We start from the raw sequence: 26,202 nt of genomic DNA on the forward strand, positions 1-26,202 counted from the left end.
CTGCACTTGTCATAAAGGCCTGTCCGCTATGTTGGCGCTGGGCAGGGGTCTGAAGTTGGATTTCTTGAGGGCTCCCCCTACCGTAATTGCTCAGAATGGCAGACTGTGCCTATGCAACGGGTATGGATTATGCCGAACACCTGCTTCCCTTCTGGGAGTCAGAGGCTCCATGATGAGCTCCCAGTACAAACTGTGGCACCAAGTCTCTAATGAGCGTCCCTGCTGGACAATTCATGTGTGTTGCTACAGCCCACAGCGATGGGGGCGGGGGGGTTTCACTGTGTCCTGTGTGACTCCACTGGAAGGGGCCCCTGGGCAGCTTGCACTGGTTCCCTCTGGACTTCACTCCCTGTGCCTCTTCTCCCTGCTGACTTTGCTTTGTATTAAAAAGCTGTAATAAATTATAGCCTGTGACTAGATGCTGAGTTTGGTGAGTCCTCCTAGGGAATCATCCAACCTGGGGTGGTCTTGGGGACCCTGACGCTGTCTCTGTCTCTTTTTAATGCTCTCCTCAAATCTGAATCTGAATAAAGTTCACGCATTGTATTGGTATTTCTTAAGTCCCTTTTTATCTTCCTTTTGGTGCTTATAAACAAAGTTTATAGTCACTTAGGGAATCAGCGAAGGGTCAGCTTTGCAGCCAGACAAGATTCATATCAGGGCTCGGGTGGCCACTTCACCTCCCTTCCCTTTTATTTCCTCAGAGACTACTGGTTTCCTCATACGTAAAATCGGACAATAGTTCTCCTTACCTTGAAGGGTAGTTGTGAGGACTCACTTACGTAATACATGTGTGTAAATTAATACATGATGACTACCCAGTACCCAGAACATGTGCAGGTATGTTAGCTGTGTTGTTTTAAAAGGAGCTGTAGTGTTGTGGTTAAGAGTTTGGGTTCTTGAGCAGCCAGTCTGCTTGGGTTCAGAGCAAAGGGGTTTCTGCCCTTTTCTAAGTGGGTGACCTTGGCCGAGTTGTATAACTTCTCTTTGCCTCAGTTTCCTCTTCTGTATAATGAGGATTATAATAGTACTCCTTACTTCAGAGAGGTGGATTAAGTGTGATAACCTGAGTAAAGAGTTTAGAACAGTGCCTGCACAACAAGCAGTTATTATTATTGTTTTGAGGTTCGAGTGCATCTAATAAGACCTTTCAGACACACATCCCCTGTCGAAGCTGAGAGAGTAAGAGCAACAAGGAGCGGGGTAAGAGGAGATCCAAATTCTGCCTTTATTACTGGTAGAGGCTTGATTGGAGAATGTGGCTTAGTGGTCTGGCCACGAGGGCTTGCTGAGATTGCACCCCTGAGATAAATTTACCTTTTGCATTTAGGCAGCTCTGGAGAGGACCAACCCCCCCTCAGGGGAAGCAAGGGTAACATGTGCCACCTGTGGCCCCTGGCTTTCAAAGAAGAGGGCCTCGGTCCTTTTCCCAAACTGCCCAGTCAGGGAAGTCTCTCCTCTTCCTTGGATTGGGGCAAGAGGCCTGGAGCACTCAGGTGTCACCCACCTCCCCTTACCCCTGCAAGAAATTTGAAGGTCAGCACAATTTTTGGTTTTCTGTATGTGAGTGTGCACACATAGGTACAGGTATCCCCTGCATTTCTAAAGTTCGCCTTATGCCACTCTGCTTTTTATGAAGGATCCACATTAGTACTTGTTTTCACTATCTGAAAGAAGAGGATTTTCACTTTTATGAAAAAAGGTGAAAAGCACAAGTAACAGCTAGCTGTTACAGAGGCAGGGCGCACCCCCAGCACAGAGAGCTCCTGCCCCAGGAACTACACTCAGCATCTTGGCATCAAGCTGCCGTAACTCCGAGCTGACTGGGTCATCTGCTTTAGCTCGGTTTATTTTGTGCATCCTGTGGCAAGATAGGTCCTAAGGTATCAGAAAAGCCTAAGGGAGGTTAATTTTTGGGTCTGAGAACACTAAAAATCTTTTCCATATAAATTACTGGTAATTGCTTCTTCTCTTTTAGCCATTTTGATGTACAAAAGGTTTCATAGGATGCTCTACTTTTGGATAGTGGGAGAAATCTGTATTTGGTAAATTTTTGTTGAGTAAATGTAATGTTAGGCAGTAATTTGCTAGAAAGTATCAAGCATATTCTGTGTTGCTCTCTGAGAATGAGAAGCTGTCATTATGACTATTGGGATTGAAAGTTAGGGATGGTCTCTATGACCAATCTTTTTAATGGAAGATTTAAAAATGGAAGAATATGACTAGTAAGTTCTTAGAAGTTCTGTGAGCAGAGGGCACTAAAATAAGTGGAAACTATGTTGAGAAAATATTTCCTCAGAGAAAGCCAACCTTAATCCTCCCAGGAAAATTTCTTCATTCAGGTTTTAACTCCAGCCAAAAAGTAGAAACAGCAAAGCCAAGATGGAATTTTACCTGACTTTTGAGTCCCTTTATCTAATCACAGTGCCAGTTTTTAGCCAAGCCCAAGTACTTTTTGCTGATTTCAGCAACAGTTTTTGTAACGTTTGTTTAATGGAGCTTCATCAGAATTTGAAATTAATGAATTCAAATAGTTCCCTTTTATTTTTTGGAAGGGACATTTTATTTTTTGGAGAGGGATTGACTATTGCGTCCTCTTCCTGCTTATAAATAGTCTTTCCTGGCCCTCTCTCTCACCTTGGTCCATAGCTAAATTTATTCCACGTTGAATCCATAGCGTTTGTTGTGCACTTGTTGATAACTGAGTACCAGGTCAGGGATAAGATATAAAAGGAGTATAGAGAGACTCTATAGAGAGGAAAAACAGTGAAGTAAACAGGCAGTTATAATATTTTGTTCTGGGGTTACAAGAAGATGCCCTTGGCCCAGCTTGAGGGATGGTATGTGGTGGGGTCATGAAGAGCAGTTCAGGGGAAGCATGTATGAATATCATTAATAGTTAACCACTAGAAATATGTAAATGTGTTGACAAGTACAAATGCTGCTTTTCCTGAGAGAGAGAGCTCTTAGAATTGTCCATCAACAGGAACGTTTTTCTGTCTTAAAAATAATTCTAATTCTTAAGTGATCTTTCACTGAGTTAAAAAAAAAAAATCAGGGAGTTGGAAGAAGTATCTTTGTCCAAGCCATACTTGTTATATGTAACAGGTAAGCTTATGCCACAACACTGAGAGAATTTAAAGTTCCCTAAGTTCTCTGAGCATACAGTATCACTCATTAAATGGGAATAATAACATTTATCTCACTGGGGTATTGGGAGGCTTAAGTGAGAAACTTGTGTGAAGGTAGCTAGGATGAATGAAGCCTTGCACATGGTGGGTGCTCCAGAAATGGTAGTTATAAAGGGAAACGAGAAGTTATGTACTGTTCCATCAGCTGATTCTTTATCCTTTTTGGTTAGCTTTGGACTGGAAATAGCCAGCCTCCATCTTATCACTAGAGAAAGCTCAGAGCTGGCATCATGGAATATTGTTTCTTTTGTCTGTTGCTTGTAAAAAACTCCCTCCTCCGGGACTGCAGCCTATACCGTAGTGTGTGTGGGACCACAGGAATGCCTCTTGCCAGGCTCTGTGCTCCGTGTAGGCAGGGAGAGCAGGGACCATTCCTGGTGAAAGAATGAATGAGTGTTGAAGTGAGCATGCCTGAAGAGCCCTGGTTGGGAAAGCTGTGCCCCTGGAGGCTGCCGTCTAGCCTGCCCAGGAGAGGAGTGCACCTTGGGATGGCTGAACTTGAATGTAACCTAGGTTGCGCTATGGCTGCTCTTTGTGCCCTCCACCTGAAGACAAGCCAGACTTACCTTCTCGCCCGGCTGTTTCACCCCCAGCTTCTGTCTGAAGTCTGCCATCCTGTTGCTTTCATCGTCCTTGTCAGGTGATGGCTGCCTCTGCTGTTTGTAGACCTCTTATTTCCCCGCTTCTTCCCTCATTTCCTTCCCTCCTGTCACTTCTGCCCTTCTCCGCTTGTGCAGGAAGTGGCTTCCTTTGACTGCCCTCATCTAATCAGGTCTCATCTCCTGAGTCTTTTTTTTTCCTGGATATTTCTGTCATTGCTTGTAACCCTGGATGGGCTGGTTTTCACTGCTTTCTACTTACTAGTTCAAAACTATCCTAAATGCTTGAGATTGCTAAGTTTGACCTAAACAAAAACAGAAACAAACTGTGTCTACACTGGGGTTGATGGCAGTGCTCGCTGCATGGAGCTGTCCATGGCATTAGGCCCTGGGTGCTCATGGCCTTCTTTCTGAAGTGCCACCACTCTCCCTCCTTTTGTCAACCCCATTCTTGGGAGACACTGCTGCCTTCCCTCCTGTTCATTCCTTAGCCTGCTCAATCCAAACTTAGGCCCAGTGTCACTGATTTAAAGTCAAAGACAATATTAAGTCTTTATTATAGGACCTCAGATGCATGCAATTGGCACAGTTATAATCCTTGGTTCAAGTCATACTGTCATCATTGGTGTGTGTCTGGCTCTCTCTTGTTTTGTGATTTTATCTACCATTAAAATTGCCATGGTATCGGTCACCAGAGACCCCCAGGCTTTCCAATGCCTCTTTTCCATCCTCATTTTATGTTATCTTTTATAGCAAGTGCCTCTGTTGGCTTCTCTCCCGAAATTCTGTCCTGGAGCCCGTAACAGGCATCCCCGTTTGCCTGCCTCCCCGTGTGACTTTTCTCCTTCCCTGCCCCTTCTCTTCCGTGTAGGGGATGTTGCTCTTGCTCTGCGTTCTGTCCGTGGGTCCCTTCTGACTCATCCTGCACCTCATTTGGTTGTCTCCCTCATGGTCACAGGCACACAGGCACTTCTCCTCCACCCCCTGCTTCACTCAGTGTTTAATGGTCACTGTTTCGGCACGTCAATCCTGAAGGAAGAATTTACATACTAACAGCTGCTTGTGAGTGGGTCTTTTTTTTAAGACTGCTTTTCCAGTCTTGAGTGAACGTACCATATGACTGACCCTGAGGAGCCATGCATTGTGAATACACCAGTGTTTTCTATGCTACTAAGAGAGAGAAATCTGTGCCAGTCTAAACCATGACTCATTGCTAAGATACCATAGACTGAAACATATACCAATTTCAGAGATTTTAAAAATATTAAAACATTGCATATATTATCTTTGATGAAGTATGGGAGTTTACGATTAAGAGCCTGTGCTCATCAGTGACTCATTCTCTGAATAATTTTCCCTTGGAGCTGTCATTATTTCTTTGACGAAAGAAGATGGAGGAGTTGTATTTAGGGATTTCCCTCTTAAAAATGATTATATGTATATTTTTGTTTGTTTTCTATGCAGTCACTAAGCTGAACAGGTGGTATATAACTTTAAATAAAAATGTCAATGATCTCTAAATTTATATGAGCAAGTGAACACTAAGCATAGGTTAGGGAGGTGTGGAAAGTAATTAGAAAAGTGATTAGAAGGGAACATTTGCTATGATACAATGTATTCATAAAAAATGTTTTCAGAAGGCAATTGCTGGGCATAGAAGCCACAGGGCATAAATCTGCAAAGAAGTAAAAAGCTAACCATTTCAAACAATAAGGCTTCTCTCTCACTTACCAACTTTACATTTCCCTGTATGGCCCCAGAAAATGACTGGTTAGCCAGAGACGGGTAAGATTCCTCAAGGGAGGAACAACCTAAGACAGGCACAGTCGCAGGGGGGCCATCAGGTGAGAAATTGGGGATCAACAGAGGTGAGGCTTAGAACCTCACCCCCCCTGTTCTGAGAGAAATCTTCTGCATACGTGGATGTTTTATTGCCCTCGTCTAGCTTGGATTAACACATAGTCTACAGGCACACACCTGATCATCTACATTTGCTCTCTTACAACACCGAACTATGTTTTCTACCTTTATCTTGCATCTACCTACCACTTCAGCATTTTATTAAAAAAAAATAATAATAATAATAAAGGGAGAAATGTGGGATTCACATGTAAATCAAGTATAAAAATCAAACGAATATTCATATTTGACCTGATTGTTTATAGTTCATAATGAGTGATCAAAACCGAAAGTTTCTGTGATGACTGCCCTTGTACTGTTCACCATGTAAGAACTTATTCACTATGTAACAATTTGTTCACCATGTAAAAACTTGTTCGTTATGCTTCAGAAGATTGGAGACTGACGAGAACTAGGCTTGGGGTTGATTAATGATTGTGCATTGAGCATTGACTCCCCTATACAGAATTTTATTGTTGTTAACAACGATTTGATCAATAAATATGAGAGATGCCCTCTCAAAAAAAAAAAATGTTTTCAGGAGCTTTATCTGTTTATTATGAGAGTGAATCACATTGCCTTCATTAAGTAGATGTAAAAATAATGTATGTAATTTTGAGAAACTGATGCTTAATTAGATCTAGAAAAGGACTTTCTTAAAAATTATTTTAGTGTTTAAGAAAATAGAAAGAAATCTAACAAAAATTAAGGTCATCTATAATTTTATTAACTAACATAATAGTTCCATTGTTACCGAATTTTTTCTGTGGGTGAAATTTTTAATGATGGCATAATGTTTCATTGTATGGAGGTGTCATTATTAATGAATTGATTTAGTTTGGGACATTTAAGCTACTGCTATGCTTTTGCTACATTTGATGTTTAACATCCCCCAGAGAATGTGAGCACCCCAAGGGAAGGGATTTTGATGTTTGCTGCTGTAATCCATAGCTCCTAACACATAGTAGGCACTCCATAAATTTTTCTAAAGTGTTATTGAGTGAATTTAGTCTAAATCTTAATGTAGATTTTCTTCCTGACTCTAAATATTCCTAGAAGGTAGAAAAGGGAAGCTAAGGAGGCGATCAAGCTGCCTATTTTGTACTAGTTTCAGAGATGCACTTGGCATACAGCTTCCCTGAGGCCAGCAGATGCATTAAGTAACGCTTCTCATACCTTTGGTCTTGGGTTCTGTGAGGAAGAATCCTTAACCTCAGCGTCCATTTTTACTTCCCCATAATAAAGATATTATAAAGATTTATAATAAAGAGGTCAGAGGGCACTGTGAGGCAATACCTCTGCTCACCCTGGGATATTATCTTTTCAAAAGTTCTCTAAAGCCTTGTACTTTTTTCAGAAATGATTTTTAAAAACTAGCTTTCCATGGTCCATCTCCAGCCCCACCCCCTCATTTTATTTAGTAAGGCTTCATTGCATTAACTCTTCCTCTCAGCAAATATACTGCATCGTTTTCCTCTCCTTCTAATAAATACTCTCTTATCTTTAGTTCAGGTCAGTTTCTCTTGTCTAATGCTGCCCTAAACAGCCTCTCAAGTTGGGGATCTTTTCCTCTCTCGTCTTTGCTGCTGCCCGTTAGAGCTTTTCCTGCCGCGCTGGTTTTGAGGGCAGACTGTGTATACATTAGCTTGTCTGAGGAAAGCCGTTAAAAATGAGGACAGTTGATCCTTTAGAGCAAGGAACTAGAAGAGATCCTAAATGCTACATTTGTAACTTACAAACCGAGGTTCATTTCTTAATGAGATGGGTGTTAGGAAGAGATTTCTGCACTGGGTGGGAGAGAGGCCTTAGGGTGGCACAATTCCAGCATTCTCACTCTAAGATTACATGACCCAGTGTCATCAGGCGAGACCATCCCATTCTTTAATTGTTCACTTACTCATTCATTTATCTAGCTTACTCTGTATCTGCCTCCTTTGGATGTGGTTTTCATTCTTGACCGTTTCATCTGTCCCCATCAGGAGGGGACAGGTGATGTGGCCTCTGTTAGGGATGCAGGATATAGATGACACTCTGACCCATTTCCTTTTCCTGAGCTTCCTGGTATCCTTCCTCACACTCTTCTCCCTTTGGGATGTCTCCTTTGTTTTTTTTAGTGCATTGTTTATATGTTGAAAAGAGCATGTAAAGAGTGGGCAGATTTAGTTGGCTCAGACTCTCTTACTGTAACTGTGGGTCATCCAAAAGCCTTAGTTCAGTGGTTCTTGATCCCGCTTGACTTGAAATCACCTGGGGAGCTCAAAAAAATGCCAATGCCCAGGCCTCATCCTGACTAATTATACCAGAAATCTCCAGTGGGATGACGCCGGCGTCTGTGCTTTAAAAGCTTCCAAGGTGACTCTAGTGACAGCCAAACTTGAAAACAAGGTTTGAGGTTTAAACTAAAGGTGAAGTTGTATAGTTTCACTCTTTCATTTTCTGATTCAGTTTTTGCTTTAAATAAAAAAGTAGACAGTGTCACATATATCAGCACATGTGTATCTATAAAAGAGGGTGGCATGATTGGGGCTACTTGCTGATTGGATGCTTAAGCTTGGAAGCATTTGCCACTGGACCGGTAAGGCTTTGGATGAGAGAGTCTGGGTGGGTGGCTCCATGTCTGTCATGATACTAGCAAAACTAAGCTGAAATACTTTGCTGTGCTGTCAGGTCACTATTTTAACAGCCGGTAAAGTGGTAGCATATATGCGCCTAGTGTGGGGCCCACAATTTGCACACTTTTAGCTCTTTTAATCCATGTGTGAACCATTTTGCAGATGAAAAATTGAGACTCAGAAATAATGACCAATATGCTAGTAGCTACATATCTGGTAATTGGCAGAATGGGAAGTTTGACCCAGGCTCAGTGGTGTCAGCACCTGTGGTTTCTCCACGGTGCCATGTTGACCTCTTCCCATTTTGATGTAAATAGAACTCTAGCGGGCAAAGGGGATTTACTGGTGTGTGTGAGAGTCTTGTTTATTAATTTTGCAGGCTCTCTTATTCAGTGCATTTTTGCAGCAAGCTTCAGGTACTTTTACAGTTTTTTTGAGTGACCTCCCCACCCCCAAAAATCCCCTTGTAGAGCAGAGGCAAGTATTGACTTTATTTTATATGCTTCACTCCAGGTTTGTGGGAGTTCTGAGCATAACACTTTTCTGGGTATGTGAAGTTGGTAGCGTTGACTTTCATTAGTAGACCTTTTTGAGTTGTTCTTCCAGAATGGAGATGGCATAGCTTTGCTTCACGCACATGTCTCCCTGATTTCTCAATGACCAGGAGAACACATTGGAGAGGCTGTTGCCTGTGGTCAAAGTAGAGTGTGTGAACATGGAACAAGATGAAGCTACGAGCTGCCCAGGATCGTGGGGAACTTAAAAAATGCTCCGTCCATCTTAGGGGAAGGGACAGCTGAGAGGTGAAACTGAAGAACTGGGTGGATTAAAACTGATTCTTTATTGCAGTAAAATAATCTCTCTCAGAGATATGTGACATCTTTAGAAGATTAATACTATAACCTCTCACCAGTGACAGTTTATTTTTGGTGACAGTGAAAGTCATTGACTTTCTTGGGGAGTTGAAAAGAGATGTTGCATATAGCTGGTGTGTACTGGCTAAGAGGAGTGAGTGCAGTGTACAGGATGATAACCTCTCCTGCAGTAATAAAGTGTTTGTAACTTCGGAGTAAAGCATTAACCCATGCAGTTTCTCTGGAGACAATCTTCTCACTATTGCTTTGGACATCCAGTGTTAAGCACATATGATCCCTTTTCTGAGGATCCCAATGTGGAGGTTTCCTGTACGGAGCCTGGTGGCAGGTTATTTAGCCATCTTTTTGCTCTTCAGAGCAGATCTCTTAGATTGGTGTTGAGATTTATCAAGGATTACTGAGATGTGTCTAAATTTCAGGCACTGGCATATCTTGTGGTGTTTCAGTACTTTAGATACAGGGTATTTAAAAAGAGTTTGGGCAGAAGGTATATAAACTGCAAAACGATGTACCCTGTGACACTCTCAATTAGCCGTTTGATGGTACTGACTCTCCTCACTCTTTTTCCTTTCTTGTCTTTTTAGAAACCTGATGTCCTGACCACCGGGGCTGGTAATCCCATAGGAGACAAACTCAATGTTATGACAGCAGGGCCCCGTGGGCCTCTTTTGGTGCAGGATGTGGTTTTCACTGATGAAATGGCTCACTTTGACCGCGAGAGAATTCCCGAGAGAGTCGTGCATGCTAAAGGAGCAGGTGAGAGCTATGTCATTGGTTGTTAGCAGATTGTTCCATAATACCTGGGTTAAAAATGGGTTCTCAGAGGGATGGAGCTCCTTTAATACAGGTGCCAAGTCTCCATTCCTGGGTGAGGAAAAAGTGTCCATCAAAGGAGGAATGAGTAATTAAATAATGGTTGTTTCCCTGAAACATTTATAAATTGAATTGAACATTACATATGGAATACTTTAATTTTACTAGAAATAAAAGTAGTTTTTCTTCCTTTGTGTAGCTTAGTGAAGAAATGAAAATATGGAAATACAGACATAGTCATACTATACTTGTAGATTAGAAGGCACGCTGCCTGGATAAACACTGGAATGAACTGTGCAAAACTGAGGATAGTTGTGTTAGGGTGGGTGGATTTGTGGTGATTTTTCCTTTTTATCTGAAACTTGTTTTTTTTACAGAAACAAAAGAATGGGGGTGGTGTTTAAAAGAGAGCTAAAAACTCAGTAAGGAAAAGAAAGGAAGAGAACATTTTTCAATAATTCTTAGCTGCTTACTTGGATTCCCAGTTAGGACTTCCAAACTTCTTTATTCCTCCTCTTCCATCTTCTCCAGCTTTTCAGTCATGACTTTGATATGTCATTCAGTTAGTTATCCTTTCTAAGTGTTGAAGGACAACACTTCCTGTTCTTTCTTGCCCTCTGTTTTCTTCTTCTCCTCCCTGGTCTCTTTCTCTCCGAGGTCCTACCTGCATGTCAGGGCCCTGCGGTCTTGGGTCAGCCTTGCACAGCTGCTTCTAGCCCCATTCTTCTCTGCTGGTTTCTGCTGTAGCGCTCAGTTTAGCACTGCATGCTAACAGGGCTTTGCATCGTGCTCTTGTCCTTTTGTTTTTGGACATCTCCCTTCTCGCGTCATATTGGAAGCTCCCAGAAGGCCAGTGCTGAACCATCAGTTTCTCTTGTTGTCCAGATGCCTGATGGTCTGAGTGATGATCTTGGGATGAAAATTGTTGTGTCTTTCTCCTTAGGGGCTTTTGGCTATTTTGAGGTCACACATGACATCACCAAATACTCCAAGGCAAAAGTGTTTGAGCATATTGGAAAGAAGACTCCCATTGCTGTTCGATTCTCCACTGTTGGTAAGTCGGTTTGTTTGCATGACTGATGTTGCTTAACTCAACCCTCTACCTTATGTGGGGCAGTTTAAACTTAGTTTCAACAAAATCTTGTTAAAAGATGTAAAACAAGTACTTCTCCAAATTACAACCAGTTTTATAGTAGAAAGAATATTTTGAGACATATAGGAAGTTACTTATAATTCTGTTTGTTGAGGCCTTAGGAAATCATACTTACGCGCTGCAATTCTGTCACATTTGGAAAGACCTTTGCTGTAAGCGGTTGCCTCAAATGGAAGCCCGGAGTGAGGATCTTATTCAGGAACCACGATAACAGCTGCCTCTTATGAGAATTAACTCTATGCTCTCCATAGTTAGGTGCTTTACAGACATTATCTGTAACCTGTAGAACTTCTTTGTAAGGCGGGATATTTCTATTTCAGAGAGGTTAATTGATTTTTCTCATGTTACAGAGCTAGTCAGAATTAGCTCCGTCCTACTACATCTCAACACACCACAAGGCATGAATAATTCTGTTCCTTTCAGTCTGTGCTGGTGCATTTCTAAAATACTGTGCAATGCAAAAGTAAATGAAATTAAGAATATGAACCTAAATTTTAGGCATTTTTGAAAGGTAAACCTCATAATTTTGACAGTTCGCTTCGTTTATTACCTTAATCTTTATAATTATTCTCTTCCCTTATTTTAATGTAAATTTTAATTATCTGCTTGAACAGAGCTATCTTACATTAAGTGGATAATCTTTTCAGCTGTTATTAGATATACTCTCTTATTACTTGAAATTAATTATTTTGTTTAATTAGTAGACCAAATTAGTGGTGGGCAGTAGAAAGAATAACCCAGGCACTAAAGTCCCCAATTTACTTTTAGGAAATGATTAAAAAGGGTAGATCCCAATGTTACTTTATGACTTTAGGCTTCTTGGATGCAAAGCACTCTGGCTTATACTTCATTTTCCCCATTTGACTCGTCTAGCTGGAGAGTCGGGCTCAGCAGACACAGTTCGTGACCCTCGTGGGTTTGCAGTGAAATTTTACACCGAGGATGGTAACTGGGATCTTGTTGGAAATAATACCCCCATTTTCTTCATCAGGGATGCCATATTGGTAGGTGATAAAGTATTGTCCACTCTATAAATGTTTATTGATTTAAATTGATTTCAGCTACTCTGTAGAGTTTCTCATTTGAGGGGAATCCCTGAGAAAGGCAGAATTTTGGTGGCCTAGATTGCCATTTTAAATTCATTTTTCTGTATTTACTATCTTTTTATAAAATCAGATAGGAACACTTGCCACTGGTCTTTGATTTGGCATTTCAGGATTCACTGACTTTATGGGAGTAGGGCAATTTTCCTCTTAGAGCGTGGAAGATTAAGAAAAAGAGGTGCTTAGCCCTAGAAACACATAGAGGATTAATTTCACTATAGGGTTTAGCAGTTTAAAGTTCTAGGATTATGCTCTTCAGAATTATAATCCAAAAACTCAGCAATAGGCGATGTATAATATAAGGCACCATAATTCCTGTAAACTTAGTGTGTGGATCTTTTCTCTCTTCTTCCATTTAGTTTCCATCCTTTATCCATAGCCAAAAGAGAAACCCTCAAACACACCTGAAGGATCCAGACATGGTCTGGGACTTCTGGAGCCTGCGTCCTGAGTCACTGCATCAGGTGGGAACACTTCTTTTTTGCTGTATTGTCATATATCTTCTGGGATGAAGCTGTTAATTACACTTCATAATGTGTTTCTCCATTTTTGGCTATTTTATTGGAATTGGTTTCTGACTTTTTCTTTCATTCCTCAGATTTCTTGATCCTGAAGAGTTTTATAGTGATTGATTTTGTTGATTGTCCCACCCCCTTCATAGACCTTAAGTGGTGTTAGAAACATTATCAACTGATACTCAGCAATATTGATTAAAGTCTCTGGCATGAAGTAAAGTGCTTTGTATTAGGGAAGCGAAGGGGAAGTAGTATCAAACAAATGTGCTATTAAAATAGATTTTGAATGAAAAGTTAGGGTAGTTTTTAGTTTTTATAGAGTTTGAGCCATGAGGTTAGTGGTTTATATCTCATTCTGCTTTAAAATTTTCCTGGTTGTTAGTTTTAATAAGTAACAATGATGGTAATAACCTTTCCTGTGGGTACTTGGCTACTGTGTTCCATGTTACTAAGAAATTTTCTGGAAACTTAGGAATGTCTTAAAAATCTAGGATGTTTTGATTCAAACTGAAAAATTTTAGCCTTTTTCTTTTTTTCCCTGTTCCTTAGGTTTCCTTCTTATTCAGTGACCGAGGTATTCCAGATGGACATAGGCACATGAATGGATATGGATCACATACCTTCAAGCTGGTTAATGCTAGTGGAGAGGCAGTTTATTGTAAATTCCATTATAAGGTACATGTTGCCTGTGGGACAGGATATACAAGGCTCCCACCACCCATGTCTCCTTACTTGGACAAAGATCAAGGCCTCTGCCACCCTTCCCTTGTCTCCCCCAAGGATGAGAAGTATTGCTCTAGTTGATCAGTACCATGGCTGTTTTGTTGGCTACTGCCTAAGTGAGCAGATTCATACTGTCCAATTAGAACTGTGTGTGGTTTCCCCTTGGCCTCTTCTTTTCATGTGGCCACAGGGTAAGAGCAAACAGATGCTGTCAACATTCAAGCTTTCTGCTCCTCTGGACTCTGGGAATTCTGCCATAAATAATTGGGAACATGTTCATTTTATGCTGGCTTTCTGATTTAGTATTTCTGGTGCTGGCAGGTGTACCTTGAAATTCTTTTCTACCTGGAGAGGGACGATCTAAGGTTTTAATTTAGACTCTCTAAGGAGTAAAATACAAGTGTCCAAGCTAAAGATTTCTACCTGGTTTAGCCTATCTTTATAGAGTTCTTTGTTGGAGTTTAGAGTCAAGCCCTAGCAAACAGTAAAGTATTATGTTGCTTTACTTTCCTAGTCCTGAGTAAATGTTCTGAACATAGATATTTTTTGGTGTCCAAATGGGGACTAAGGCAGAATTGGGGCATTCCTGTCTGAAATCCCAGTCTTACCCTCACTTTCAATATCTGATACTATCTTTCCAAAAATATTTCTTCTAAGCTTTTGCTTCATCCAGCCATTTATTTAGCATTTATTGAGGATATAGTATGACAAAGGCTAATACATAGAATCAATTACAAATGTCAGAAAGCAAAAATTCTATTTTTCTCATTTGCTTTCATAAAATCAGATCAAATCAGCTATTTTTGAGAAAGCTTTTGATAACCTCTTATTAATTGAAGTGTTTTAAAGAGCTCTCTCTTAGTATGATGTTGGCATTGGTTAGAATAAGTAATATTCCCAGAGAACGCTAGAAGGTTATTTAAAAAACCTCCAGTTGCCTAAAAGCTTGTTTTCAAATACTACTGCTAAAGTAAGCAGAGTCAGAAGTGGACTCATGACCAATGTGGTCTCCCTCCTCATGAAATCCCGAAGGCCTCTTTTTTCTTCTGTCCTGTTTTAATCTTTATCTGAACAGCTTTAGGTTTATTAAACAGGAGAGTTGTCACCCCTCTTTATATTTATGACTCGGTTATATAATCTTTGGCAAGGAACAGTTTTAAAACAGTTGACCCACTGGCTTGTAATTGTCAAAAGGCACAGTGTAGCGGCCCTTAGAGTAGAACCAAATGGTTGTATCTTGGACAGCTAGCACGATTGGTGGGTTTACAGTTAGGCCAATATGAATGCAGTTCTTCCCTCTTCTGGATAACTGAGTCTTGGGCAGAGTATTAAAAGTTCTGTGAGCTCCTACTCTGTAAAACTGTAAAACTGGGATAATAATACCAGCTGCTCACGGTTCTGGAAAGATTGATTGCTTGTAGGTCTGTTCAGCAGAGGACCCTGAGGTAGCCTACGCTCTCCATGGATGCATTGGCCTGGATTATCCTGACCTAAGAATAGTCTTTTCTAAGCCCAGGGGATTCCATTAAGATCAGAAAGGTATTACAGTAGGATTACACAATTTGGTTATTAGCTGTTGGGTGATCTGCAGATGGTGACTTCCATTTTTAAATTCTGAAGGTGGTTTTAATTCTAGTCTAATAATAGGAAGGGTTCAAATCTTGCCACTGGCTAGAGAGAGGTGGGTGTTCTGTGGTAGAAGTGGACCTGCCTTTCAGAGTTGGCTTTTGCCAAGGAAATCTTCCCATGGTGCTTGGCTTGCTGGGGATCTATCAGTAAGTTACAGGTGGGGAACCTATTGAAGAGCAGTATGGTAATAGGAGCACTTGTGGAAGTGACTTATGGGAACTTCCAACAACAACCAAATGTATGTTGTTCAGGTCTTTTGGGTTCTCTGACTTATCTTAAGTCAGAATATTAATTTTGCTCTCATAGAGAACTGGTTCAGAGTGGCCATCCTAAGTTACTTTAGTCTTTGAACTAAGATCCTATGATTTCTTTAAAAAAGGGATGAGTGGGGGTGGTGGTATACTAGTACTAGCTGAGCACAATCTCAGCAGTTGAATTGAGCTGTCATAAAACAGGGAACTTAAAAAATTACTTCATGCAAGAAAAAGGGAAGTCTTTTAATTTTATTAATCATTTGCTTATTTTTAAAATGTATTTTGATTTTTTCTGATTTGAAAAGTAATGTGAGTATAAACATTCAAATAATAGTCACTCTGGAAAACAGTTTTGAAGTACCTCAAGAAATTTAACAGAATTACCACATGAGCCAGCAACTCCATTTTGAGAAATATACTGAAAAGATCCATTGAATTGGATACTTTAAAATGGTTAAAATACTAAATTTTATGTTGTGTCTATTTTATGCCCAAAAGCTTTTCATTTGTCTAAGCACAGTAATGCCACATTCTTCATATGGGTGAAACATTGAAAAAAAAACATATATTAACAATTAAAAAATTCAAATAACATAGAATACATAAAGAGATAGGACTAATTTTAAATATGAAATGTGTAGATGGATTCCCTGAACATGTAAAAGAATCAGGATAATCAAGTAGAATTTCTTGTTGATAAATGCATATTTGTATCAGACTTGAATAGTGGAATTGTTGTTATAAGGAAAACACAGACTTTGACTAGTGCTCTTCATAATCCTTCCAGGAATTACTGATTAAAGTTCAATAACTTTGCCAATAAGTTTCAGTGTGAGCTTCTCTCTTTTATTCTGTAGACTGACCAGGGCATCAAAAACCTTTCTGTTGAAGATGCAGCAAGGCTTTCCCAGGAAGATCCTGACTATGGCCTCCGGGATCTTTTTAATGCCATTGCCACAAGCAATTACCCCTCCTGGACTTTTTACATCCAGGTCATGACATTTAATCAGGCAGAAACTTTCCCATTTAATCCATTTGATGTTACCAAGGTGAGTTTAGTTAATGACTACACTGTTCTCTTTTTAAAGTCTCTTTGTACCTAATTTTTAAAAACTTCCAGTCAAGCATTCATAATGATAGGGAAGTCATGTGCAAAGTGCAGTGGCGCCACTGTAGAGTTTCCTAGCCCGTGAATTGAGTGTTCACCAGCATGTCATCTTCCAACTCCCGTCTGATAAATTCATTGGGCTCCTCTAGGTGGCTTGATATATTGTTATTAGCAAGGAGCAAATACTGAAAAACTGATGTACTTTTGCCCAGGGAAAATGTCAATATTTACCATGTACTGTTGTGAAAGGTCACCAGTGCATTCACCCTAAGTTCTTACTATTTTATTGGATTAAAAAAACATTATTTTGACTTAGTTATAATAAATAAAAACTGTATTTGAAAGCTGGTATGATTTTGGGTACTGTAATTCCCTTCAGTTGATTGTCTGATAATTGTGCATATGATACTATTTTTAGGTTTGGCCTCACAAGGACTACCCTCTTATCCCTGTTGGTAAACTGGTCTTAAACCGGAATCCAGTCAATTACTTTGCTGAAGTTGAACAGTTGGCCTTTGACCCAAGCAACATGCCTCCTGGTATTGAGCCCAGCCCTGACAAAATGCTTCAGGTAAACCTGGTGGATTGAGATGTTCTGAGGCAGAAGTGTATACATGTGTATGCACACACAGTGTAGTTTGCATGATCTTTCTGTGAAGAGTTAACTAGAACATCACTTCAGTTAATCTGCATCTTATTTTCTGTGGGACTGACTAAAACACTTAGATGTGCATTATAGTGTACAGAAAATTTCACACTGAAGTCCCTCATTATGTTAAGACTGATACTTAGTCTCTTAATTTAAAGGAAGTTATATTAGAAATGCCTCAAGTATTTGTAAAGCACTCTTTGTTCAGTCTGTAACTTAAGGGAGAGAATATTATTAGTTGTTTTTTAGCACCTTGTTAGCATAACTTTGTTCATTTCCTCTTCCATGGTGATGCTTCGATTTTTCCATTTGTAAAAAGAGACCCAGAGGTAATTTTTTTAAATGAAATTTACCATTGATAAAAGGCAGTGGGCTAATTTAACCATTTGCCTTGGCAGTATTCCTAGGCATTCAGAATTTTTTTCGTCACTCTCCCATATGCTCTTTCAAGAGTCCAAAGAGTAAAAAATTCTTTGGACCATAAATCAGTAGGAAGAAGATTGGCTTAATAATTATTGAGTAAACTGATCTTTGGTGCTTTTGGACCATGACCACGAAACAGAGGTTAATGATCACACCCTAGATCACCCCATAGTGACTGACAGCAGCTTCTGTAGGTGAGTGTCTGAGTCCACTCCAGGTGTTACTTTCCATGGAGGCAAGCTAAGAGTCCCTTGTTTTTTTAATATTTGTTTGCTTTGACATGGGGAACATCTGAGGCCTTTATAGAAAATAAGCTTTTTATTAGTTTTTAGTTCAATTCAACTAATATAAATTGAATACCTAGCTTCCTTGTGTGATAGACGGTCCTGGGTGCTATAATAGAAACAAAAACACAAGGTGACTACAACGTAAGACAGAATGCCGTGTGAGTCAGGGAATAATCTTGTCTGATAGGAGGACGATGACAGAGTTTCAAGGATGAGGTAGCATTTGAGATGGCTTTTGAAGAATGGATAGAGTTTCATTTCTCAACAAGAGGTAAAATGGGGCAGGAGAGGCACAAGAGTATAGACATACAGGTGGACCACGTTGAGTATATTTAAATTGTATTTAGTGAAAAGTCACTCTTCCCTGAACTAGAAGAAATGAGATTGGGCACATTAAGCGTATGTCAGAGGGGACCTCAGTGCTTGAGTGGAAGTTTGTACAAGTGTTCCTTCTAGGAAAGGAGTTTCCTTCAGTTTTGAGGAATGAGATCATGTATATATCAAGTAGAATAATTCCTGTTGGTAAAAAATAGAAGAGGAGGGACTAGGGTTAGAAATAGAAAAGGGAAGTCAGGCAGATTCCAGAGGATTAGCTGAGGAGCTTGCATTGAAACCATGGTGTGGAGGAAGCCAAGACAGCGTGCCCCAGGGCCCGGGCTCCCTTGCCTGGGTGCTAGAAGGGAGCTGACCTGTGTGAAGGGGAGGTTACTGGGACTGGCCAAGGCATGAGCTTGTCGTGGGTAGAGCTAAGACTGCATAACCCCATTATAGACGGAATGGGTGGAGGAATAAAAGATCACCCGAAGTCTTTCCACAAGCATCCAGGTGACTGTGGATCTGGGACCACAGTGAGCCCTGGAGGCTGTTAGCAACAAGAGTCCTACAGTTAGAAGAGCCCTGAAGCATAGGATGGCCTGGGCCCAGGGAAAAGGACTGCATAGCCAGTGTGTATATTCTCCCCAACCAAAGATGAGTTGCAAAGCAATCCACTGAGTCTGTAGGGAAGGGAGTCTGAGAAAGGAGGATGAGTGGAAATCTATAATTCTCTGAATGAATCATGTAATTTCTATCAGTATTATTTTTAGTTATGACAAAACATTTTAAATTTAGTGTGCTGTTTTTATAGCTTTTTAAAAGTGAGTTTAGAAAAGTGTAAGAGCTTTATTTAGTAGGTTCAGTCAAGATATCAGTTGCTAGTCTGGTTTTTGTTACAAATTCTTAGGTCATTTTGTCACAGGCAGAGGCTGGCTCCTGGTCCTCAGTTTTGTGGTGACAGAGAAGATGATTATCTCCAGCCCACCCACTGGGAGCGGCAAGAGACGGGAGATTGCAGTAAGCAGCTGCAGCAGTTTATTGGCGGGCATACGGCCCACAGACAGATTGGGCGTCGCAAGAGAGTTGGGCGCAGATAAGAACAGGCAGTCTCTCACTTTCATCTTCCTTTAACAGGGCGGGGACCATTTTACTTGCCCATTTATTTCTTTCCCCTGTCCTGCCCCACGTAACCCATCCCCCATTGGGCATGTTCCTTCTCATGAGTCAGTCTGTTTCAATTAGATTCATGAATTTCTGTGCTTAAACATGTGATGTTAGTGAGCATATAATGAGGCTTAGGGCTACTTGAAGTCAAGTTTTCTTACAGGTGCGCATCCTTGAGCTGGATAAAGTACCTTGCTTTGGTCTGTAGCCTTTCTGCAGGGCTGTAACCACAGTTCTACTGATTGTCCCTCTCTCATTGGGCCAGCTGGTGAGCTGGCGTTCAAAAGCTTGCTGTAGTTTGTGCTGACAACTCCTCAGAAATCGCAACCATTTGCTGTCCAGTACCCACTCTCGTGTCTACCTGCTACCTACTCTATATAAATTTAGGTGTAAATTCTAATGCCACGAACATGTTAGGAGCCATACAGCAGGGAAGGACTGTTGTATTTAGCATTTGCTGACCAGTGAGGAATTGTGGGAGGGTTTTTGAGTAGATGAGTATTGTCATCTGTGTGGGAGTCTTAGGAAGATTCTTTTGGCAAAAGTGTGTAGGGTGATGTTGGAAGAGGGGCTGGAAGTGGAGAACCAGTTATGAAGACTTTGAAATGACTGATGAAGATCCAGTGAGTGTTCAAGGGTGGTAGTTTGTGTATAGTAATGGACAGTGGTCTCAGTTACCTTTAACAAGGATGCATGAATAAGCTTTAAAACTTTGTTATCCCAAGAGGTAGGTCAGACCACAGTGAAAAATACCGAAATAATGTAATGCAGGTCACAGAGAGACTGTCCGCTGAGTTCCTGATGATGCAGGTGCAGCTTTTCTTCACTCCCAGACTCTGCAGTTTACTGGGTCTGGAGAAGTTGGCCTCGTTGCTTGAGTGGGAGAGCTGTGGTCTGTTTTCTCACCCAGGTCCAGCGAGGGAGCTCAGGCATAGGGTCTTGGGTAAGGCCTAGATTCAAGGTAGAGTCAGGGTATGGCCTTGCTGTGTCCATTTCCCAGCCTTGACTTTGTGCGTATCCACCTGCAAGTCATCTAGGGTTGCCTTATAAACAATATGACACAAAACCATCCAGGAGCTGCTTATTACTCAATTATATCTTCTGATGGTAAAGTTAGAAAACAATGTAGTCTATGTTGGGCCAAAGAAGGGAATCTTCAAAACTGTAGGTGGGTCTTAGCCATACTGCATCATCAGTCATCCAAGTGTTGTCTTAGACTATTTGAAATGATTACAGAAGGTAGAGTCACTCAGCCAAGAGCAAGTTATTGTCAGAACAGTAAGACTGGATTAAGCATATTGGTATGAATGATTTGGTGTGAAGTAATTGCATAAGTTGCCCGATTCAAGTTGTTTTTTATTTTGGCTCACAGAATTAGGGATGTAAGAATACTACCTCAGATTCAAGGCCAATGATAAAGTCACTAAAAGACAACTGCTTATAGAATAGAGCTTTGAATAATGAGAATGTTTAAATAACTGGATACTAAAATTAATGCAGAGTTAACCATAAAGCTTTTTGTTTCCACATTAACAGAAAGAAATCTCAAAATGTTTACTGTCCTGCCTTGGTAAATATGTAACTTAATTAATCTTTGATTCAGGACGTTGTGGCATTGTAGGGCCATTATTTTGAACCATGGCTTTCTTTATAGTATTTAGTTTACATCTAGAAAGTCTCAGGGCTCAAAGTATATCTAACATAATCCAGAATGCACCATAGAGGTGCTTGGTTTTGTAGAAATTTGCTTCTTTTTGTAAAGAACAAGTAGTTGCCCCTTCCCCTGGAGTGGGAGATTGGGGAGGAGGGGAATTAGTTCTGGATTCCAGTTAGTGGGAGTCTAGTAAATTTATTTTATGATGTAATATGTTTTTGGGAATAGGAAATAATATAAGACTGGGCACTAATGTGTTATTTGAGGGAAAAGAAAAGGAGTTATTATCTACAACAGATGTAAACATTTGTGGTTGTTTGGCCATATGGCATGGAAGATTGAGGACTGTTCAGTTAGAGCTCATTTCATAAGAGAGGAGACTTTGCTCTTTACTGGGGGGATAGCAGGGTTTTGTAGTAACCATGTATGAAGTGCGTTGTGCTTGAAATGTTAGAATGAAGTTTATAGACTGTTCCTGTTTTATATGTCACTGCATACAGCTTATGTCTGTTTCATTTGCAACTGTAGGGCCGCCTTTTTGCCTATCCTGACACTCACCGCCACCGCCTGGGACCCAACTACCTTCAGATACCTGTGAACTGTCCCTTCCGTGCTCGAGTGGCCAACTACCAGCGTGACGGGCCCATGTGCATTCATGACAATCAGGGTAGGCCTCTGACACTTGGCTCCCCCAGCGAGGGCAGAGGGCACTGCTGGGCAGAGCAGCAGGACACCACGCCAGGCCGGGGTTCTCAGTCTGGCCCCATGGGACCTCCTGCTCCTGCAGCTGTGTGGTGTTTGGCCAGCACTGAAGCTTAAACTGCCTGAGGACTCTCCATACTTTCACTTATGAGTATGTCTTATTGAGAGGCCCACCTTGGGTGTGAATTGCTGTCTAACTGATAGTGAAAGGCAGGGAGAAACATCTTTCATACTGGCTACTGCAGCATAGCATCCAGCTTAGGGGCTACGTTTTAAAGACTCTTCATAAAGTGGACAGTTTGCTTAAATCACTCTTAAATGACCAGGACTTAGACTCTTGGAGGTGCAAAAGCCAAGAGTTCCTGTCTTTTGTTTCTCTCTGCACATTGCTGAGGCTGTGGGGGACCAAGTCTGGCTAGAATTTGGAGGGAATGGGAATGGGTTGGCAGAGGAGATAGAGTAGATCAAGGGAGTTTTCTCCACCTTTTTTGGCTCAGTGAGTACAGTTGAATTCATGTACATCAACTGGTGAAACTACTGCATTTTGTTTTTTGGAGGTCATTAATCAAGTTTATGATTTTTTTCTTTTAACTACATTTTTTGGTGCTATGTATACACAAACAGCCTCTATTCCTGAATACTTGTCCTAGTCAAAGATCACTGGATTGATGTTTTTTCCCTTTAAGTATCCCACAGGTTAATATAGACTTGCGTTTTTTTAAATTTTCCTTTTTAGGAGGATACATGTGTTTTAGTAATAGGCTGGTTACTTTGATCCCTGTCGAAATTTAAATGATTTATATTTATAGCCATAGATGTCTATACTCAAGCACAGTTTATTTGTCTCTGAGAAAAATAATACAGGTGCCCTAAAGGAAATTTGGAAAACATAAGGGAAACAAGAGAAGGGGGAAGAAAATCCCACTCAGTGTCCCAATACCCAAAAACCACAACTGTTGCATTTTGTTGTATTTCTTGCCAGTTTTTTCTGTAAATATTTTTTATATAATTAAGATTATTTTGCATATACAGTTTTGTGCCTTGCATTTGTTACCATTATGACTAAGACTTTTCCATGTATTTAACAGGCTTACATGCTCACTAACTTGATTATATTAGGTGATTGCTGTATTTCTGCTCTCTGAGGTTTACACAGAGGTGTGGGGTGTACTATTGCCCAAAGTGACTGATACTTCCTATCTGTCTTCTGCATTTGAATGCTAAAGTGATTTTTAAAAAATTTGTATTCCTCTGTCCTTTTGTTATTGAGACTGGCTGTATCAGAGAAGTTTGTGTATATTTTGGAACTTCATTAATAAGTAACTGTTTCATGTTTACCATTCTTGTTTACAAGTATAATGGTGTACATTTGAAAACTACTTAAGGTTGTATTTTGACACACCTTTGCCTAGTTTTAAAAGTTGAGCATTTGACTGTGCTCTTGAAGTCTGATGCAAGAGCTTAATTGTTCCAGTAGTTTAATGACTTGAAGACAAATTCCACTTTGAGTAAAGGTCAGAGCTTATTGGAAGTAAAATTTTTAAATTACTAATACAGGCACATTTAAAAGAGCTAATTTTTAATGCAGAAAACTACTGTGGTGGCTGGTTATTGGAACGCTTTGCTTTTCATATAGATGTGGCTGACCTAGAATGAATTTCTTAAGCTAATAATTTGGCTCCATAATAGTGTGGTGTCCTCCCTTTTCCTATGTGCACTTCACACCTTGATCAATGTGATATGTGGGTACCTCTTGATTATCTACTCTAGGTAATCTATTCTGCCAATGAGCTGGGTAAAATTCAAACCCCAGACTGGTTTGTTCAAACCACTTAATATGTTTCTAGAGCACTCCTGTTTAGGCAGTGTGTGCCCAGGCAATTCAAGCTTCTGCTAATATCAGCTGAAGCAGAGTATTTTCAGGAAAATAAATATGCCAAAATGAAAAAAAAAAGTCACTGTATTTTTCTTTTAGTCCAGATAAATGAGTGCTAATATACTAGAAGGAGCCAGTTGAAAAAAAAATCCCTTTTTCATTTATCTGTGGAGAGCTATGAAAGTGATGCTAGAATTGAATAAAGTCTTAGACAATGAAGGAAAGATACCTGAAAAATCTTAAGAAACTTGGAGGAATAGTGGAGTAGAGGTCTGTAATGGGAATACACTGTGTGCTGGAATGGAGGACACCAAAAACCCAGATCCTGGATCTACCACTACCTAGCATGTGGCCTTGCAGCCATCAGTTAACATCTGAGGGCTCAGTTCATGTCTCAGATTGAAGGAACAGAGCTAGAATTTGCAGTTGCTCCCCAGAATTCTGTGATTCAGTGTTTGAACTGAGCGCAAGCCTGGATGAAACCCACAAATTTGAAATGTGTCTTTGGGTTTCATCTTCCATGGAGGCCAAACCAAATGTATGGAAGTATATTTGTACTGGTAAGCTGCAGAAGATGTTAGAGATTAGACCACTTGAAATGTTCAAAGGGAATTGGCTGTCTCTTCATTAAGACTCTGTGAGACAGGGCATGAGAGCATTTGGAAGACGGCCGTCTTCTCCAAGACTCTGAGTACTGCCTGTAGCTAAATATGGGATATTAACAATAATATGTGCATGATATATATATGTATGTGTGTATGTATGTACATGTATACATAATATATGCATATATATTATGTATGTGTACATATTATGTATTTTTTTCATTTGAATTATTTATTATTACATTGACTGTTTGCAATCTTACTTCATTTTTCAGCTCCCTAAGAAAGTCTGTATTGTTTTCCTTTAAAGGTGGTGCTCCAAATTACTACCCCAATAGCTTTAGTGCCCCGCAGCAGCAGCGCTCTGCCCTGGAGCACAGTTTCCGGTGTTCTGCAGATGTGCAGCGCTTCAACAGTGCCAATGATGATAATGTCACTCAGGTGATGGCTTCTTTGTCTGCTGTGGGAGACATTCTCCTTGTCAATGTCTGCTTGTTTTCTTCCTCTTGAAGTGTCTGACATGTCTTACATTGAATTTCAGGGACGCCATTGTTAACTATAAAGCAGTCCCTCTGTCAGAGGGCGAGGAGAGTTGTGCTGCTATGCTCTGTCAGTACAGGGCATGGAGACTTGCCCCAGTTCTCCCAGATTGGAGTGGAGAGATATAGGTGGGGGCCATTGGGGAAGCAGTGATTTCATGGACATCTAAGAAATGGGCAAATAAAGGACAGCCAAATCTAAGAATCTGGCCGGAGAGCCCAGACTTAAGGGATGAGAACTGGATGCACAATAGCTCTAGTAGCAAGAGTGTAGGTATTTCCATTGCAGGGCACACCATTCATGTGATTCTGTTACTTTTCATCCACCTGTTTCTGTTTTCCAGTGCTAACTGCTTATTCTTGCTATGTCCTATTTTTTTTTTCTTTACCTCATAGCTTCTGTTTTATCATTGCTGTGGCTCTGCCATGACCGTGGATGGCCTGACTCTTCTATATAGCTTCTTTTTCCGTGTATTTCCTTTTTTTTGGACCATTTTTCACTCTCTCTCTCCAAAATTTTCTATTAGATTCTGGAGAGAGGAAGTCAGATTGCTTTCACTAACCTTTACACTCTAGTTTGCATCATTGGCCTCTGGCCAGCCTACTGTTAACTGCCCCGGGCAAGTGCCTGCTCTCTTCACAGTCACCTGTTGGCTGGCTACCTAAAGCCATAGCTCTTTCGGTGGATGCAGTGAAGGAGGCCCTTTGACTTTGAAGAGTAGCCACCTCATTAATGTACCCAGTGTAACTTATACCACACACAAGAAAATAAAGTTAAAAAGTATAGTTGTCCAAGAGCTCTGCTGCTAGTTGATGTTAAACTTAATAAATTAGAATAGAACCTATTTCTAGTTTTTCAATTTGTAAATGTAGTTTCCAAGTTAAATATGCTTAAATACTTGAATTAATTCACTATGAAGATAGCTTTACTTGAAAGGACATACATGTATATGTAAAAAAGAAATTACTTTATTGTAAGATATAAACCATATTAAGTTGAAATTAAACATCTTCTGGAAGCATTTTTACAGTAACTGCATTATCCTTGGTGAGGCAGGCCATACAAAGTATATCACAATCCAGTTCCTGCCTTCCAAGGACTTTTGCCTAGTTGAGGTCTATTCTGGTATTAAACTAGCTAATACAGTCGCTGCAAAAATTAATTTAGATAATGAGGCTCTTGCTTACACACTAAAATTTACTATATGATCATTCTTATTTTACTGAGAGATTTTTCTTCTCATGTATAGAGCTTACGTTTTTAAGCAGTCATGAAACCACTTACAGGTTCATAGCATAATCATGTAACTGTAAACAGAGTCACATGGAAAATAAATCAGAAGGTGCAGATTTAAATTCCTAAAAATGATTCATTTGGACTTCTCTTCTGATTGTGGTAGACTAACTTGTGTCATGGAGACCATTGGAAAGCTAGATGAAATACAAATTAAGTGTCTGTTTGAAGGCTTTAGAGAGCTAACACAACAAGGATTTGAGGGGCCAAGCTTTTGGAT

General features: G+C 40.3%; 1 protein-coding gene across 2 annotated transcripts in view; it reads left to right on the forward strand.

Moving 5' to 3' along the window:
- Nucleotides 1-26,202, forward strand: part of CAT (catalase) — a 36,866-nt gene that overhangs the window by 6,890 nt on the left and 3,774 nt on the right. For both annotated transcript variants that reach the window (XM_036891660.2, XM_057507540.1), the window contains exons 2-10: nt 9,761-9,932; nt 10,933-11,043; nt 12,016-12,146; nt 12,605-12,709; nt 13,310-13,435; nt 16,224-16,415; nt 16,893-17,045; nt 21,495-21,633; nt 24,460-24,590. In XM_036891660.2, coding sequence (XP_036747555.1) covers nt 9,761-9,932; nt 10,933-11,043; nt 12,016-12,146; nt 12,605-12,709; nt 13,310-13,435; nt 16,224-16,415; nt 16,893-17,045; nt 21,495-21,633; nt 24,460-24,590 — 1,260 coding nt within the window. The remainder of the gene's footprint in view (nt 1-9,760; nt 9,933-10,932; nt 11,044-12,015; nt 12,147-12,604; nt 12,710-13,309; nt 13,436-16,223; nt 16,416-16,892; nt 17,046-21,494; nt 21,634-24,459; nt 24,591-26,202) is intronic.

Source organism: Manis pentadactyla, chromosome 9 (genome assembly GCF_030020395.1).
Source record: "Manis pentadactyla isolate mManPen7 chromosome 9, mManPen7.hap1, whole genome shotgun sequence".
Classification (NCBI taxonomy): Eukaryota; Metazoa; Chordata; class Mammalia; order Pholidota; family Manidae; genus Manis; species Manis pentadactyla.